The 19754-nt window shown below is 41.8% G+C and overlaps 1 protein-coding gene across 2 annotated transcripts in view; it reads right to left on the bottom strand.

The window, feature by feature from the left end:
• Positions 1-19486, bottom strand: part of EMCN (endomucin) — a 33551-nt gene extending 14065 nt beyond the window's left edge. For both annotated transcript variants that reach the window (XM_033160744.1, XM_033160745.1), the window contains exons 1-7: positions 19411-19486; positions 16486-16533; positions 12374-12469; positions 8461-8526; positions 7232-7336; positions 2210-2260; positions 1228-1323 (exon numbers count right to left, since the gene is read on the bottom strand). In XM_033160744.1, the coding sequence (XP_033016635.1) occupies positions 1228-1323; positions 2210-2260; positions 7232-7336; positions 8461-8526; positions 12374-12469; positions 16486-16533; positions 19411-19471 (523 nt within the window). In that variant the 5' untranslated portion in view covers positions 19472-19486. The remainder of the gene's footprint in view (positions 1-1227; positions 1324-2209; positions 2261-7231; positions 7337-8460; positions 8527-12373; positions 12470-16485; positions 16534-19410) is intronic.
• Positions 19487-19754: the final 268 nt, after the last annotated feature.

Genomic DNA, 19754 nt, shown 5'->3' with positions numbered 1-19754 from the left:
GTAAAGCACATTAAAAATTAAGCAAATGTGAACAGAACAAGATACAAAGCTACCTAGAAGATATATATGATTTTGAAGACAGTGGAGGGAATGGGGGAAGTCCCCTAAAATAGAGAAGATAGTACCAAGAAAAGTAAGAGGATAAGTGTTAGTTTAAAGGTTTGTATATGTTTCTTTTTATTGTAATTGTTCGATTGTGTTTTTGTGTAGTGTTTATGTATTGTATTTTTGTATTGTTAATGTTGGTGTTTATGCTATGTTTTCTCTTTTGTCTTAATAGAAAATAATAAAATCCTATAAAAGTTTACAATTGTGATTTGTAAAAGCCCTCATGAAAATAAACATTTTTTTGTGAAAATTTCTTCTTCTTCTTCTTCTTGTTCTTCTTCTTCTTCTTCTTCTTCTTCTTCTTCTTCTTCTTCTTCTTCTTCTTCTTCAATTATTACCTGCCTTCAGCAGCAAGCCCCAGAGTGGATTAAAACAAATCAAAATTCAGAATAAAAGTAGTTATACCCTTAGTTTTTGGTATGTACTTTTGCCTAGTTGCAAAGTATATTTCCCCTAATACTTATAATTTCTATAAAAAATAGTGCATTTTTGTATGTTCTCTTCATGAATCTATGCATGTTGTCACATACTTTACCATAACATATGTATTGTTGTACACATTGCTTGGCAGGAGAAATGCACTGCAAAATTCTGAGAAGTGTAAATTTTGAAAGCTGGCTGTGTTTTGGTTTGCATATTGCTTCAGAAAGTGTGAATTAGGCAGATATGCCTTTAAATGTGAACTTAATTGAACCCCCCCCCCCCATACCTCATTCCCCCTTGCAGCTTAATATTGCTGATGTTCGGGATTCTAGCTACCCTCTGCAATCAGTCATTACTCTGCAAAGACTGAGCATGCTCAGTCTTCATTGGATTCGTTTCCTGTTCTCCTGCAAACCGTGGATTGTCCAAAAGCCTGCTGACAGCTCCCTCTTGTGGCAAGGAGGCTGGTTGATGATGCTTAGGCTGGATAAGCAACAACTCAGTGCGACATGTTGAACATCACGATTACAAATAAAGCAAGGAATTGCAAAAATCCCGATCAGTTCAAAAACATTCTAACAAATATGCTGCAGCTGAAATTACAATGGGAAATATAATTCAAACCCGTTTTAAATATTTTTTTTTAAAAAAAAGATTTTTGTTTGTTTGTTTGTTTGTTAAAAGTTGAATAGATACCTGGAGTTGTCTTCAAGCACATTCTGTACAAAGTCACCAGAAGGAATACGGAAAGGGATATGACTATCAAGGCAATGATGACCGGCAAAATAATGGCTGCATGCAATGGAGAAAACTGTTTTAATTCATACATGTCAACATCTTAGATTCTTTTTTAAAAGGAAAAAAAAAACAACGCAAAACAAGTTCCGCACTGACCACTTTCTACACAGTGCCTGCAGTGGAAATTCTTACCTAATTTCCCAGTTTTCCCATTTTCCAGTGCAACCACTAGGTGGCAGGCTTACAGCCATTATGAAAGACCATAACCTGACTTCCTCCCCGTTCAACCCTTCCAAAGGCCTCTGCAGTAAACGGCAGTAACCTTGCTGCGAGGCCTGCGTCCTTGACAGGCCTAAAGGTGTATAACACTTTTCCTAGGGGAATTAAGGATGGGATTACAAAAAAAAGTGTCAGCAGCAACTGCAGTAAAATTCCAATTTGTGTGTGTGCATTGCATCGTGTGTGCTTGTTTTGTTATGTTTTTATGCTATGTTACGTTGTTACGTTATGTTTGTGTGTGTGTATGTGGGTTTCTTTGTCCAGGACTGAACTGCTGCCTTTGACAGGAGGCAAATGCCACACATTGCTTTACCGATGATTTGTTAATTATTCTTTATGATTTATGTTTTATTTGTGATGTTATTGGGCAGACATATTCCCTCTATTCATGCTCTCTGTAAGAATGACCTGATCCAGAGTTAACACTTGCATGATATTGCGGCTTTGACCTCTATCCTCAAGAATAATTTCAGGGCTCAAAGGGCGAAAGGCGATGTCAGTTCTGCTCTTATTAGATCTTCTCTCTCTTGAAGATAGCTCTTATGCAGGCAGGTAGACAGCTTTCTGTAATTAGGTTCACTGTCCACCAAGGACTGAAGTTAAGTTGCTGACAAATTTATTTTGGCAGCTGCCGTAAAACCACCACACTCAGTGTACTTACTGGTATAAGAGGGGTGATCCTGGTTTTCAGAGTGTGCATTTGCAGTGTTGCCTACGAGAAAGAAAAACAGTGATTAATGTAAAACATTCACTTGCATGGTTTCTGCTTTAAAAAAATAATAATAATCAGCCAGCTGTTGAACACAACTGCAGCTTTCTTATCTCCTCACATCCCACTGTTGTCCTGTTCCAAGTCACCAGTAGACTGAAGAGCAATTATTATGATACTGTACTATTTGGCAAGAGAAGCTGCTTTGGTTCTGCCTCTTTCCTTTCTCATTTTCCCAGTGTCAAGGTCCACATTTCCACAGTAGTTTGCAATTTATTTATTTTTTTGGTCATTGGAAAATTCACCAGCATTTTAGTAACAAATTTATCCCAAAAATTTATCCCAAAAATAGCACTGAGCAGTTTTGCTCAGTGCTATTTTTCGAGAAAAAGAAGTGCCTCCACGAACACCTCCCTTTTTCTCTTAGAATGACAACGGCGCCCACTTGAGAGGTGCTAGAACTGCGTTCCAGTGAGTTCTGGCTGGGAAAAAAAAGCCCTGGCTTTGCTTAATGTGCATCTTTTTGCAAATCTGTTTCCCCATTTTTGCGTGTTATATTCACTAATATATGGGTCTGCACATTTTACCCTAAAGTATACATAAACTGCTTGAGCGATGAACTTTCTTGCAAAATTTGGAGAAGGATGGCTGTGCCTTCAGTTCATGTGTTGTTTTAAAAAGAGCAAATAAGGTAGATATGGCTTTAAATATGAACTGAATCAAATTTCTTTTCCATCCCAAGCTAGGAAAGATCCATAATTCAAATATTAGCCCAGTCCACTTGGATATAACCCAATTTCACTCCCCTGATTCCATTTTGAGTGCTTAGAATTTAAGCCAACTAAATATAATTTGCTTCCAAGAGATTTAGACTGAATTAAATCCAAGTACCTCAACTTCACAGATCTCTCCCCCCCCCATACACACACATGCACACACACACCCAACAATGGCATATGGTTTATTTAATGCTTTTCAGGGATTTTGTTATAGCCCTCTTCATTGACATTGCTGGTCTCATTAAAACTAGATTACATTTTTTGCTGATCCAGGTTCAACCTTATTGAATTAACCCAAATCTTATGCTGGTCAGCAGTTTTCTGCCTGTCTGCTATGTGATATTATTTATCAGAAAAATAATCTGGCATCCATTATTATGTTTTCTTGAATTTTCATATACACTTAAGAAACCTACATTCTAGGTGATGTTATTTTCTTAAAAATGCATCTGTTTTACCTTCTTTCTTGAGTTATAGCATTTCTCAGTCCACACTAACCTTTACCTTATTATTTGAATCCCAGGTGATTTTTAAAAAAAAATAAAATAAAAAGCCCACTGTGGCATTGGCCATTCCTTCTGAATAGGATTGTGCATGTGGAGACAAAAGGGGGCGGAGCTTATTTATTGGCTTTAAGACTCAGCCCGAAGGGGGGTTAGAAGAGTAGCAGTTGGAGTTAGCGGTGGGCAGTTGGTGTTGGTGGTTGTGAGGGTTGGTGTGTGGAACTTTGTGGTGGGGAGGTAGAGTGAGCTAAAGGCAGAAACGAGACTGAGAGGATAAAGTGCAACAGTGTATTTAATATTGAAAGCTTGTTGGTGTGTGAAAATAAACTCTTGATATTCTTTGTTTAACTTAAATCCTGACTGAGACTCAGTGTTTACCAGGGGAATCCTGGTTGGTGGCAGCTGAATAGTGGTGGCACAGGATCAATAGTCCGTGGAATGACCAGGGGCCCTGTGTGAACGCCACACCCACATATTAACCTCCTCAAGTTTTTGAGGTGCTTTAATTCCTATATTTTTGTCAGTATTTACCAAAATAAGGCATATCAAATGATTGCAACCTTACTATAAATCCTGTTGTGAATCGTGATCATTGTATTTATTCCTAGGGTTTCCTCCCCCCCCCCCATTTGTGAAAGGTAAGTTTGCCATATAGCAGAACATAAACTTTGTCTGCAAAGGCCTGTAAAACAAGGGTGTGGAATCACTAACTTGCAGGCCTTACAGAGCTCCTGCTGCCCCCTTTCCCCCCACAGCCGCCAACAGAGTCTCATCTGCCCCTCACTGATGCAACAAGGCTCGAAATAAAGCATTCTGTTGGAACCAATGGAAGGCTTTTCCCAAGCCTAACTGCAGTGTGATGGAGGCATTTTCAGGGTACTCACAGCTTCAGAGGAAAGGGAGGTGTTCCTGGAAAAAGCAGCAGAGGAGGGAATGGGTGACCATCCTTCACCAACAAGGCTTGGAAAAAGCTAAAATGCTCACATTGCCCAAATTCACTATTGTCTTGGCCATGTTCCCCTGAAGGGCTGACCAAGGGGGAATCCAATCCTTGGGCTGCAAAAACTCTCCCCACCCTTGCTATAAAGCTACAGGTTAAATTGCTGGTATCTCCCGAGGTCACATAGAGCAGGTGAAGGGGATATTTGGCCCTCCAGATGTTGCTGAACTACAACTCCCATCATCCCCCACCATTGGCCGTGCTTGTAGGGACTGAGGTTGGTTGTAGTTGAGCAATATCAGGAAGTCCAAAGGTTCCCCAGACCTGACCAAAAGGTTCTCCTGTAGCCACCAGACTGTTGCCATCAGTCAGAATAAGCACTACTGTGCTTATCTAAATGGACAAGTAATCTCAAGCTGCTGTTTATATCCTTATGCTGTTAGGCATATCTGGTCAACAGTATCATGGTTTTCAGTTCCCCTTTAATGAGCAATTTGCACCACATCAGTCATCGCTATAGAAAGACCAAGAAATTGACAATGACTGGCAGACTTATTGAACTTGTTCTATGCCTCTTCTATGTTAACCTCACGCTCCTTTGGGGTCTGTGAGTTTAGAGGGGCAGCTGCCCTATAAAAAGAATCTGGGAAGACTTCCAGACTCATTACTGAAAAATGAGGAGGGCAATATTGTCTGGAATAAGTTGTTGTTGGGCAATGAGCTATGAAGCGGGGAAGGAGAAAGCCTCCTATTTCCCCCCTTCTTTCTTGCATTGCTGCCTTGCCTCATTCTAGTACAGTAGGTGGTTAACAGACCAGCAGATGGCATGGGAGATGGAGACCCCAAACCAACCTCCCTCAATTGTGTTCTCAAATGGCCCTTTGACTAAACAACTGCAGTCTTCTTCCGTTTGTTTCTGTCTCTCTCCCCCCCTTCCTTTTTGGATGGCAACCAAATGAAGCTAAGCTCAAGTACACTCCTGAATGATTGCTCAAAGGGGATGCTAAAATACACAAAGTATGTTTCTGTAATTTGGAGGTGTAGGAGTTCAAACAAGATCTACACTTTTTCATTTTTTTTTTTAAAATGACACATACGTATGTTGTTCTAAACTTCCCAATTCTCCAAATTATAGAAATAAAACCTGCCAAAAGTGATTACAAATGAACCCACTGTGGGGAGGGTCCTTTATCCTGGACACTCTAGAGACCTGGAGTTTTCAGGAGGCATTTGAAAACATTCCTGTTTACCCCTGGCATTTGGTGGCAGCCCTAAGACTGTTGGATGGAAGAATATTTTTAACTGTAACTACTTTTTAGATGTTTTAAACTGTAACAGCTTTTAAATTGTTTTTACAGTGTTAAAATGTTTTTGTTTTTGTGTGTATCTGTTTTCTGCCCTGGGCTCCTGGGGGAGGAAGGGTGGGATAGAAATTAAATAATTAAAAAAAGGACAAAAGTAGAAGATCTCAAGAACTTAAAGCACAGACTGGCTGCTCCGTATGTGACTCATTTTTGAGTCCTGATTATCAACTCAGATTTGTAGAGCAAGCTGAAACCACAGTTTGCTGCTTTGTATATATAATATCAAAGCAAGAAGGAAAGGGGGGAATGACAGTGTGAATGGGAGAATGGAGTTCCAGAAAAACATCTACTTCTGTTTCATTGACTACGCAAAAGCATTTGACTGTGTCAACCATAGCAAACTATGGCAAGTTCTTAAAGAAATGGGAGTGCCGGATCACCTCATTTGTCTCCTGAGAAATCTCTATGTGGTACAAGAAGCTACAGTTAGAACTGGATATGGAATAACTGATTGGTTCAAAATTGGGAAAGGAGTACAACAAGGGTGTATATTGTCTCCCTGCTTATTTAACTTATATGCAGAATTCATCATGCGAAAGGCTGGACTGGATGAATCCCAAACCGGAATTAAGATTGCCGGAAGAAATATCAACAACCTCAGATATGCTGATGACACAACCTTGATGGCAGAAAGTGAGGAGGAATTAAAGAACCTTTTAATGAGGGTGAAAGAGGAGAGTGAAAAATATTGTCTGAAGCTCAACATCAAAAAAACTAAGATGATGGCCACTGGTCCCATCACCTCCTGGCAAATAGAAGGGGAAGAAATGGAGGCAATGAGAGATTTTACTTTCATGGGCTCCATGATCACTGCAGATGGTGACAGAAGTCACGAAATTAGAAGACGCCTACTTCCTGGGAGAAAAGCAATGACAAACCTAGACAGCATCTTAAAAAGCAGAGATATCACATTGCTGACAAAGGTCCGTATAGTTAAAGCTATGGTTTTCCCAGTAATGATGTATAAAAGTGAGAGCTGGACCATAAAGAAGGCTGATCGCCAAAGAATTGATGCTTTTGAATGATGGTGCTGGAGGAGACTCTTGAGAGTCCCATGGACTGCAAGATCAAACCTATCCATTGTGAAGGAAATCAGCCCTGAGTGCTCACTGGAAGGACAGATCCTGAAGCTGAGGCTCCAATACTTTGGCCACCTCATGAGAAGAGAAGACTCCCTGGAAAAGACCCTGATGTTGGGAAAGATGGAGGGCACAAGGAGAAGGAGAGGATGAGATGATTGGACAGTGTTCTCAAAGCTACCAACACGAGTCTGACCAAACTGCATGAGGCAGTGGAAGACAGGAGTGCCTGGAGTGCTCTGGTCCATGGGGTCACAAAGAGTTGGACACGACTAAACGACTAAAGAACAACAATTTGTCTTTACTTACTTTCAGTTGGAGCTTCAGTTACTTTTTGAAGCGTGTCTGGTATGCTTCTCTGAGTGGCATTCTCGTTGGGAGGTGCCCTTTCTGTTGTTGTCTTGTTATGTTGATCTGTAAGGAAGGCAATCTCATGTTAAACACAAACACTATCCTAAGGTTTAGACTCTTGTCCAGGTAGGAAGCACAGCTTGCAGTCAGAAACAAAGGCAGTTTCTCTCCCTCTCTCTTTCTGAGTGCCCATTCCAGACCTTTTATAAAACATTGAGCAGTCTGGTGAGATAGTGTGGAAGTGAATCTGGAGAGGCAGGGTACAGGTGAATCCCCTCTTTGCCAGTCCTCCACCACCTTCCTAAAACAACTTCCCCACCAGCTCCCATCTGTACAACATTTTCCTCTCCTTTACTTATCTGGCTGGTGGGAGTAGCCATGGCACATTGGGAGAGGGGAGAAGAGGAGAGGAGATCTATCTCTTCCCTGCCTCACCATGCTTTGTAGCAACATGCCAGGACAGAAAGGTGTAGTAACCCTTGGGGTCTGTAGCCTTCCCAAGGGCTGCTGCAGGATGACATATGAGCAGAAGAAACTTGCCTTAGACCAAGGTAGAACATTGGTCTATGTATAGTTTAGCACTGTCAACTAGTATGGATGCTTATGCATGGGGGGTGGGAATCAGAAAATGCATTACCCATAAAAAAGCACAGGTTTTCATAAATTGTGCATATGCTGCTTTATATGTATGGATGCAAAATTAGAAATAGTCTCTTTTTTTAATGCAATACATCTCATCACAGCAGGGAGGATAGTGACCTGGGTGCCTATTTAGTCCCCTGTCCCGATGACAACTGCTGGTGGGCAATTTAAACCAGGCTTGGAACTGGATAGCTTTTCAAGCAGAGCACTCAAAGGAAGGCACATGAATGCCCTAAAACCGACCGAAGGGACAGCACAGCATCCCCTGAAAGGTTATTCTGTTTGTTCCCTGGAGCATGCTAGGAGATGCTTTTCCTTGGACCCATCCCCTGCAAGCCTTTCATCAAGTTTACCCGACAGCCAGAAGCTACAGGGAAAAATCAACCCCGAAAAACCGCTGCCTGCATCTACTGCAAGGAAACTGAAGCTTTACTGAACATCGCAGCACAGAAGCAAAACCGCTGCTATAATACAGTCATATAATTGTTTAATGGGCCAGTTGTCAACACTTGATTATGAATTAGATTATAAAGGGGATGTCTTACCAGGAGTTGTTAGAGCCAAGTGAGATGAAGTCACAGAGCTCAGTGCTGGTGATTCAGCTGTCCCTGCTGATATTTTGATAAGATAAATGACAGTGTGTTAACTGCTGTTCTCAAAACATATTTGTCAAAGGAATAATCAGTATGCAAGTGTGGGGAAAACCAGAGTAATCCTGCAGAGCTGTTGTCTCAACATCCTCAGGTCCCTGCATCTTTTTCTTTAAAACTGTGCCTAGTATTATTATTATTATTATTATTATTATTATTATTATTATTATTAATGATGATAGTTATTTATTTCATTTATGAATCACTTCCTAAGAGGCTTCTTGAGGTGATTTACAATACAATAAAAACATTCATGAAACAATTACACATATAAAAGCAATTTAGAAAAAAAAATCAATTTAAACAACAATTTGAAAATCAATTAACTAAACAATGAATGATTTGAAAAAATCATGTTAACAGAGGAAGATTTTCAACAAGTTCCCAAACAGACAATAGGGATGGAGGTTATCTGATGATGTGAATTTCAAAGAGTAGGTGCCGTCACAATAAAGGCCTGATTCTGGCACTTGAGAATGGACCTCCCAATGAAATGCTAGTTGCATGATGCCTTCTTCTGAGATCAGCTGGGTGTGCAGAGGGTGGGATTATCTTTGGGGTGTTTGGTTCTAAGCAATGCAATGTCTGAATACCTGAAGAACGTCATCCCATAAAGAAAAAAGGGCCAGGAATGCCTTGGTTTGAAATTCTGATTTTCAGAGGAGAGACTTAGATATGCTGCAAAGCACATCTTCCCACGGCAAAATCTGCCAATCCTTCTTCAGACTATCAGTAACTTTTATTACCCAAGGGAGTGCTCAAGCTATCGGGGGCAGGCAGATAGGGAAGGAGGGGGATTTCCTTTGATGCCCGTTTAATTATTTAGTTGGTACACTTTTATCCTGCCCTTCATCTTACAATCATGGGGCATACTGGCCTGATTCGCCTCATCTGGATTAATACACTGATAAGAATGCAACTATTATTCAGATTCTGCACTCCTCCGAATGTCACAATGCCATTCTAGACAACGAAAAGTATCAAATTCATTTTTAAAAAGTGTTTTAGGATAAAATGCACATGGAAAGGTATATATTGAAATAAAATGCATTGATACATATCTTAAAAAATGGCTTTGGTACATTTTTAGAAGAGTCACAGATTGGTATGAAGTAGGTCTTACGAATGAACCCACCTGAAACTGAAAGACCAGAAATAGACTGTTCTGTTTATCCCGACTAGTAGTAACATAGTTATGTGAGCTGATCTGGGGAGGGGGGGGGGCGGTTTGCTGATGCCAGAAAGGGTGAGTAGTCAGCAGCTGCCTAACACTTGCACAATGCTGACTGAGGCTGCATATACACCGTACATGTAAAACACATGACATCCCCCAGAGAATCCTGAGAGCTGTCTTTTTTATGGTTGCTATAAAGTGTAGTTTTGGGAGCGACAGCTTTTAACCCCCTCCTAATCCAAATGCTGCAGCACTCCTCGGTCTTTTCTATAGCTGTTTTCTACAATGTTAGGGCAAAATAAATGTGAAGAACCCAGGAAAAGGTCTGCTGGATTAGACCAAATTCCTTATCTAGCATCCTTTTTCTACAGTGGCCAACCAGATGCCAATGGGAAGCTCACAAGCAACTCACAAGGCCTCGTCTGCCGTTGTCCTCTTCTCGAAACCCCTTGAGGAAGTCACTTGGAATGGGTGGAGAAGCTCAGTTTTGAAGCTGAACGTAAAAACCATCATCAATGGTATTGTTCTAGGTTGGTCTACTATGGGCAAGGAAGTAGTCAACTTCCAGTATTCATTCAGGGCACTACCATGAACTAAGCTGTAGAGACAGGCCTGCCATTGCTTATTAGCTTTTCCCTACATGCCACAAGCTTTAGCTTTCAGTACAGGTTAATTATAGGTGGTTGTGTTCTATGGATACCCTCAAGTGAGGAACTTCTCCATGACCTAAAAGAAAAGGAGTCACATTTGTGGGCTTTTCGTTTTGTTTTGTTTCTATCCATTAGGACTTCTGCTATAAAGTGGAACGACAAAAGCAAAACAAAAGCAAAAGCTTCTTCATAGCCTACAGCATTAGTTCTACATCAACAAATCTTCATTTGGTGCAGTAACAGCAGAGACAGACAGTTCAGTATTTTAGTGCTGTAGGTAAGTATAAAATAAAAGATGTGCATCTAAAGACTATGGTTAATTGAGATGCCTTTGTGTGCAATCATGTATGGGTACGTAATATTTTTTAAAATGTCTGCAGTATTCCATAATAATGGACACATTCACATACTAAAGGAAGGATGGGGGAACCTGTGGTCCTCCAGATTTGGTTGGGCAGCATCTCCCATCAAGGGCAGGCCCAATATATTTTGGCACCTGAGGCAATCCCTAAAATGGCACCCCCTCCCCACCAGGGTAGAAGGGGTGAGGGAATATCTACATCAGGAACAAGAAGGGGGGGAAATCAACATCAGGATTTGCTGCACTAGTGGCTGCTGCCGCCTGAGGCAGTCACCTCACCTTACCTCATGAGTGGGCCGGCCTTGCTCTCTTCAGCCCTGAACATTGGCTATGTTGAGTAGGGCTGATAGAAGTTGGAGTCCAACAAAATCTGGAGAGCCACAGTTTTCCCATAAGACACCCTTATGCAGAAGGCTGACGGTAACCATGCTTGAGTTATGAGAGTCATCTAGAATGACCTTCTGCAAAGAACTGAAGGGTCAGACTTTCCCCTTCATTAGGGGCCTTTCATATTCAGAGAGGCTTAGGTGTTGAAAGTTGAGCTGTGGACCCCAAAGAACTGCTCAGAAGCCAAATAAAATGTCTTCATCTAGCCTAATGAACCATGTGCAAGAAAATTGGGTTTTATTATCACTTGATCCCCAAGACTGAGGGCCAAACCAGAAGAGACAGTGGAGATTTGAAATCAGATCCCTTGCCATTTTACCTTTTGCCAAAATCTAGGGGACAGAGGAGTTCCCCAGCCTTGCTTCATATGAATTATGCCACTAACTGCCCTACAAAAGTAATATCCAGTCCAGTATGAGTTTTCTCCTTCTCCCCTATTTATTTTGAAAGGCACAAAGAACTGAACATTGTAGATTTTGGAAATGTATTTTTTTTAACTAGGGAAGCATCAATAGATTGCAAAATTACATATGCAGGTCTATGACCTTATTCCTCAAGATGTGTTCAGTGGAGACATTGCAGAGAGCAGTTTGCAAGCAGATATAACACTGGCTCTCTGTCACCATCATTTTTCTGCCTACCATGAAAAAGAGTCTTGCAGTGTGTTAAGGATCTAACAGATTTATTGCTAATGTGCCACAGACCTCTTTGTTGTCCCTGCTGCAGCAGATTACCATAGCTACCCCTCTGGAAATATTGTAGAATGATAGCATCATCAATTAATATGCTTGTTTACCACAGGGGTGGGCAGACTTTAAGCTGGTGTGGATCTACAGATTCCAGGCCCTGCATGTACATAGTCTTTATTTCAGCTGTGGCTGCATGAAGACTAGCCAACAGTCTTATGCCAGTACTCTTCACTCCCATGTTAACCAACACAGGGGTAAGAAGCGGGGTCACACATAGAAAACTGCCTTTTTACCAAGTTAGATCATTGGTTAATCTAGCTCAGTGTGGTCTATTGGTAGCAGATTTCCAAAGTTTCACATAGGAGTCTCTTGGAGATTCTGGGGATTGAACCTGGGAGCTTTTTGTGTGCAATGTATGTGCTCCATCAGTGAGTCAAGACCTTCGCCACAAACCAATGCCCTGCTTCACAGCCATGGTGGCCCTTTCTCACCCTCAGGTATGGCTTACAATGAATTCACCAGTGAGCCAGAGAAACACAATACCTACTGCTTGCTGTGTCGTTGGATGTTGATAGTGACCCATGTGCAGAGGCCTGTGTTGGTTGGGCTGCTGCTGAAGAATTCGCAGTAGTAGTTGTAATACCTGAAACAATGAACACATATTTTTCCCCCGTTACTGATCCTCTGCCAAATAAACATAGCCGATCTGCGACACACTTATGGTTTATTGCTAAAATTGCTTATGAAAAGACAACAGAACTCCAAGCATTCCATGCTGTTTACTTTCTGTGTTCCTGATGCAGCTCCAAGCCATTGTATGCATCCTTGTCACAGACAGAAATATTGTCCAAAGAGAAAGAACAAGAAATTCAGGTCTAATTATTGTTGCCCTGTAGGGATGTCAGAAAATTCACATGAGAATGAAACTGGGAGTGAAAACTGAAAATGTTCACACATTCATGTTCATTTATTTCTTTAGTCATGTTCATTCATTTCAGTAGGTCTTCTCTGAGTAAAACTTAGCTGAATGCCACCCAATGTAAATCACGTAAGTTATGTAATTTTGCCACAGTGGACTAACTTCACCCACTCCTTGTTGATGACGTGTTTTATTTCTGTTTCAGGATGTTTCTCGGGGACTTCTTCTCTTAAATTGACATGAATAGCATAGTTTTGGGCAGAAGATGGAACTGCTGCAGAATGGAAGCAGTGCTGCATGTGGCAATTACAGAATGGAATGGAAAGCGCTGCTTTCCTAAATCTCCATTTCTGTTAAAGCTTTGCACAGTCAGGTGCTCTGTGATTTCAATTCCACATGATGAAATCACTGTTTACCTGTTCTAGAAAGCATTAGGGGATTTTAATTTGGGGACGGACGGATGTGGAAGTGTAGTAAATTGCACCCAAGTTATATGGGTGATCATTGATTCATAGTGTGTGTGTCCCTATGATTTTTTTTTAAAGTTGTTTTAAATACTCACATAAACAGTAGTATACAGTATTTTTCGCTCCATAAGAGGCACTTTTTTCCTCCTAAAAAGTAAGGGGAAATATCTGTGCATCTTATGGAGTGAATGGTGGTCCCTGGAGCTGAATTGCCCAGGGGCCAAAAGAGGATCATGCTTTTTATTTTACAAAGAGAAAAGGGAGTGTTGGAAGGACCCCGCTCAGCAGCTGATCAGCAAGAGATCGGGAGAGAGATAAGAGTCCCGGTTCCCTTTCAGCCCTGCCCTCCATTGTTGAATGTGCTGCAGAGGGAGGTTGTTTGTTTCCCCAGCAACATGTGACTGGCTGATTAGATTATCTGTCTGGAAACTGTAGAAAAGGCTCCCTTTCCTTTAGAAGCTGCAGAAATGTGAGTTGAACCCCATAAAAATGGGGCTTTTCCTCTTTGCTTTTCCCCCTTTGCAAAAAAAGCTGCAAAAAATTTAGCTGATCCTAAAAAACAGGGCTTTTCCCTTTGCAAAAAAGCTGCAAAACTTTTAGCTGATCCTTAAAAAAGGGCTTTTCCCTTTGCAAAAAAGCTGCAAAACTTTTAGCTGATCCTCAAAAAAAACAGGGCTTTTAGAAGAGGAAAACCAGAAAAATATTTTTTTCTTGTCTCCTCCTCTAAAAACGAGGTGTGCCCTATGGTTCGGTGTGCCCTATGGAGTGAAATATACGGTAATTTTGAAGTCAGAGCTATTGAGAAAGCTACCTCCATCTACAGCTTCCATTTTTGCCCTCCTTTTCTGTCGCTGACTCTTGCAATAGCTCTGGGCTTCTCTATAAAGCAGGAATGATGATATTATTACCCACTTACATTGCAGAGGAGTTGCAAAAAATGAATTAGCAAATGCCACTAAAGCGTTTTTGAAAATGAAAAAAGTGTTCACCTTCATCAGAGTGCAGCTCTTCAAAGGGAAAAATACAGCCTCACTCGTAGACAGTGGCACAAAATTAATCACTTCAAGAAGAGTAAATGGCACTCTGAGGAAATCACTGCAAACATGATTTGCTTTTTTACTGCCACTGTTCCGGATGCCAGCACATGATTTCCCTTTAAACTGAGTATGTGTGTGTGTTTTTGCAGCTCCATTCCCTTCTTATGCTAGCAACGTTAAGTGTCAAAAACTCAGAATGGAAGAAGATACAGGAAAAGTCAACTAAAATGATAGGGTTGAGCCAAATATTCTCATTAAAAGTACGAAGATCGTCTAAAAAGAAGAGGGCTTGATTAGCAGTGGTACCCCAGTTACGGAATGCCCTCCCCAAAGGGCTTCACCTGGTACCAACCCCACTATCATTAGATATTAAACAGAAAGTGATTTACAGTGCAATCCCATAAACTCAGCGGGACTTATTCCCAGGTATGTGTGCATAGGATTTCAGCCTTAACTGTGCAAGTTTTAGCTGGTTTGCTGCTGTTTCGTTTGTTTCTGTTTAATGCTCTGCACCACCCTGATATCGAAAGGCAAGATGAACATGTTTTAAACTAGTAAATAAATACATATCTCAATTATACCCTACCTTTCAACCATAATGCATTGGGTTTTCTCAGGTAGGTTTCCCAGACGGCCCCAGATCTGCTTAGCTCAGGAAGCAAGCTTATTCCAAGTCAGACCACAGTGCCTACAGTACTGTTGTCAGAAACCAGGCTGAGGAGTACTGCTCTGATGATGAATGGTGGGAGCCCCCCCTCCTGACCAGGATCCTGAAGCTGCCCAGGAGCAATGGAGCAGTACAGATTTGGAGCAGTGGTTTGCAGAGGGGCATAGTTCTGAAGACAAAAGTTGGGACGAACTTGGGGGGGTGTGAACAGCAAAGTGAAGAAGAACTGGAAGAGAGAGAGAGAGCTAACAGAGTCTCTCTCTCTCTGGAAAGTGTCCGGCCTATCAGTCTAAGGTGAAGGAGAGCAGATAAGGTGGCTACACAATCCATAGTTTTCAATATAAAAATAAATACTATAGTTGCAGCCTCTTTATATTACATGTACAAAATAGGTCAGTCTCTCTTACCTGTTGGATCCACATAGAGCCATTTGTCATAGAATCATAGAATTGTAAAGTTGGAAGGGGCCCTGGGGGTCATCTGGTTCAACTCCCTGCAATGTGTTTATCTCTGTTTTAAATTCCAAGTCTTCAATTTGGCTTACCATTTTATTTTACTTTATTTTTTATATTGGTATTTGTTGAACTTGTATCAAATGAAGTATGCTGGTTTTCAGCTGTGTAATAAATTTTATATATATATATATATATATATATATATATATATATATATATATATAGTGTGTGTGTGTGTGTGTACTGGGGGGGGGGAGCACAGTGGTTTGCAAGATCAGATTGCAAGAAGCAGAAGTGACTAGGGGGGAAGTGGGTGGAAACCTGAATTGGAACACCTTCATTCTGAGAATAGCTGTGTTGTTCTTTTGATGTGATCATTAAAGACTCTTTAAATGGAAATCGACTCTTTTCGCTTTGTCCTGCTTATCTACGGCCAAAGGGGGGGGAGGGGAGCTGAGTCCCCAAAGCCTGACAACTGTCTAAGCTTGGTTCCCTCCCCAGATATTGTTGAACTACAACCCACACCAGCCCTGACCATTGTAACCAGCATGGATGGGAATGATCGGAGTTGTAAGTCAACAGCAGCAGCAGCATCAATAATAATAATTACAGTATTAATAATAATCTAAGTCCGCATCCACACCCTACATTTGAAGCAGTATTATCCTACTTTAAACAGTCACGATTTCCCCAAAAGGATCCTGGGAGCAGCTGTTTGCTAAAGATGATGAGAGTCGTTAGGAACCCTTTTCTCTTCATAGATGTACAGTTTCTAGAGTGGCTTAACAATCAATCCTGCTTCCCGGGCAACTGGAAATGGTACCTCTGGGAGGGCAGGAGGGGTCCTAGCACCCTTAATGGAACAACAGCTCCCATAATTCTTTGGAACTGTTAAAGTGGTATAGCAGTGCTTTAAATGTATGGTGCAGATGTGGCCAAGATATAGAATGTGTCCTTCAAAATTCACTGTAACTCACTTTCACAGTCAAACAAGGGTTTATGTGCAGCACCCCATGCGGAAAGCATCTGATATGGATTAATCAAAGAGCAGGAGCTAGAAGAAGAAGAAGAAAAAATAGCAAGCGAAAAATAATTCAAATGTTGAGGAAATTACCTGCAGTTGCAGCTTTGCTTGTGCTCGTGGAAGAGGTTTCTTGGCTTGCTATGAGAAGGGCAAGGTAAAGCAAAATGAGTTTTATTATTAAAAACAACCTAGTCCGCTTGAGGGAAAGGAGAAGGTTCAGATATGTTGACCGATGGTCTTTCGGAACATGGTAATACCTCAGGGCAATATATTCCGCATTTCAAATAAAAGTTACCTGAAAGCATATTTCAAATATACCATTCTAAATGTTCCATCTTGCAGCATTGCCTGTCCCTTTTGTGCTTGTATTAGGAGATGAAGAGAGCAGTTTTGAAATATGAAACCGCTGTGTCTTTACTGCTTTAATATACCTTTAAAAAAATAAAATAAAATCTATTCTCTTCCTGAGCTCAGCCAGGCATTTGACAATTTTTATTGGCCTCTGAAGTTACAATACCCTTCAATTTCACTGTACTTTATTTGAGAAGTAAAGGTCTTCATACCATGATACTTGAGGGACAAGGTACTCCTGCACACAAAGCTACTCCTGCACACAAATGTTCCTTTCATATCTCTGATTTAAGTAGAGAGCCTGGTTTTTTTAGATTTGGAAAAGTAGCCCCAGGAAGAAGACCTTAGTGACTGGGCAGATCTATTTGAGAGAAGGTGTTCCCTAAGATATCCTAAAGGTAAAGAGACCCCTGACCACTAGTTCCAGTCGTGTCCGACTCTGGGGTTGTGGTGCTCATCTCGTGTTACTGGCTGAGGGAGCCGGCATACAGCTTCTGGGTCATGTGGCCAAGCATAACAAAGCTGCTTCTGGTGAACCAGAGCAGTGTATGGAAACGCTGTTTACCTTCCTGTTGGAGCGGTACCTACCGGTATTTATCTACTTGCACTTTAGAACTACTAGGTGGGCAGGAGCTGGGACTGAGCAACGGAAGCTCACCCTGTCGCAGGGATTCGAACCGCCAACCTTCTGATCAGCAAGCCCTAGGCTCTGTGGTTTAACCCACAGCGCCACCCGCATCCCTATCCTAGTTAACTGCAAATTGCTATCAGCTTTATTACGAAAACATGAATGGTGGGTGTGAGTGCATGCTTCAAAATTCACTTCTGGATTCTTGATCATTATCTAAAGCAGGGTTGGGTGAACTGCCAGCCTATAAGATCAGCTTCCCACCCACAAACCCAAATACCAGCTGTATCAAAATGTAAGAAGGGCATATACAGTGGTGTCTTGGGTTAAGAACTTAATTCGTTCTGGAGGTTGGTTCTTAACCTGAAACTGTTCTTAACCTGAAGCACCACTTTAGCTAATGGGGCCTCCCGCTGCTGCTGCGCCGCCAGAGCACGATTTCTGTTCTCATCCTGAAGCAAAGTTCTTAACCTGAAGCGTTATTTCTGGGTTAGCGGAGTATGTAACCTGAAGCGTCTGTAAACCAAGGTACCACTGTATACACTTAGAATGAAAGAACAAAGCATCTCTCAGCCCAGGACTTTGTCTTCAGTACCAGAAATGAGGTCATAGTCCTTTTACACAAAAATCCTAGTCCCCCACCCCACAAATTAGAAGCATAATTTAGGAAGAAAGGTTGGTGCTGTTTTTGAACCACTGGGAGTCAGGTGTTATTGGTGATTAACTACACATAACCCAGAAATCTACAAATAGTAGGTTGAATCCTGACAAGACAGAAGTACTGTTTTTGGGGGACAGGAGGCGGGCGGGTGTGGGGGACTCCCTGGTCCTGAATGGGGTAACTGTGCCCCTGAAGGACCAGGTGCGCAGCCTGGGAGTCATTTTGGACTCACAGCTGTCCATGGAAGCGCAGGTTAATTCTGTGTCCAGGGTGGCTGTCTACCAGCTCCATCTGGTACGCAGGCTGAGACCCTACCTGCCCGCAGACTGTCTTGTCAGAGTGGTGCATGCTCTGGTTATCTCCCGCTTGGACTACTGCAATGCGCTCTACGTGGGGCTACCTTTGAAGGTGACCCGGAAACTGCAATTAATCCAGAATGCGGCAGCTAGACTGGTGACTGGGAGTGGCCGCCGGGACCACATAACACCGGTCCTGAGAGATCTGCATTGGCTCCCAGTATGTTTCCGAGCACAATTCAAAGTGTTGGTGTTGACCTTTAAAGCCCTAAACGGCCTCGGTCCTGTATACCTGAAGGAGCGTCTCCACCCCCATCATTCAGCCCGGACACTGAGATCCAGCGCCGAGGGCCTTCTGGCGGTTCCCTCACTGCGAGAAGCAAAACTACAGGGAACCAGGCAGAGGGCCTTCTCGGTAGTGGCGCCCGCCCTGTGGAACGCCCTCCCGTCAGAAGTCAAGGGAATAAACAACTACCTGACATTCAGAAAACACCTAAAGGCAGCCCTGTTTAGGGAAGTTTTTAATTTGTGACTCTGTATTGTATTTTGGTATTTGTTGGAGGCCGCCCAGAGTGGCTGGGGAGACCCGGCCAGATGGGCGGGGTATAAATAATAAATTATTATTATTATTATTATTCTACCTGGACCTTATCTGGAGATAAGGACTGGTTGCAAGTCAGAAGGCAGACAAGTGGGCTTCATGGAATCAAGGTTAGTGGGGCAGTGTCCATTTGCCCTAATGAAGCAGACTCCATTGCCCTACCGTGCTTCACTTTTGAATATTATATCTCCTCTTTCATTGTATTCCTCTCACCTCCACAGTAAGGAGCCTCCCTTTTACATGTACTATAACAGTAATCTCCATATATATCTCTCTCCATTTCTATTTGAAATGGAAACCTTGAAGCAAAGTCCTTGCAAATGAATGCAATGGAAACCAAATGCAAAGGCATTTAACCCAATCAAGTGGACCTTTCAATGGACAATGAAGTAAGCCAAAAACTATTGTTTGCATGAATTAGTATAAATGATATGCATTGACTTTAAAATTCCAGACAATTATATACCTGTGACCTTACCTTTAGTTGTTGAGATAGTTGTGGTTGATGTGGTTGATCCTGTACAAATAACATTAAGCATTCATTGTGGTGATTTATCTTGCAGTTCAGATTAATGTTACACTAAACAGCCATCTTAATATTAATTGTTGAGAAGGGATTTCATAAGGCAGGGGACCTATGCTAAAGGAAGGTTGTGGGAGTGTAAAAAAGAATACCTGGAGAAATAAAACAAACTGATAGGATAAACGATGATATGAGCACCCCAGATTGCAAGAACAGGGTTTCTGAAAGTTAGAGACCCCTGGATTTCTAACAATCCTTGGGAATGACAGAGGAGGCAAGGCCTTACATATTTACTATTA

Source organism: Lacerta agilis, chromosome 9 (assembly GCF_009819535.1).
Source record: "Lacerta agilis isolate rLacAgi1 chromosome 9, rLacAgi1.pri, whole genome shotgun sequence".
In the NCBI taxonomy this organism is placed as follows: domain Eukaryota; kingdom Metazoa; phylum Chordata; class Lepidosauria; order Squamata; family Lacertidae; genus Lacerta; species Lacerta agilis.
This window is presented reverse-complemented; position numbering and strand designations above follow the sequence as displayed.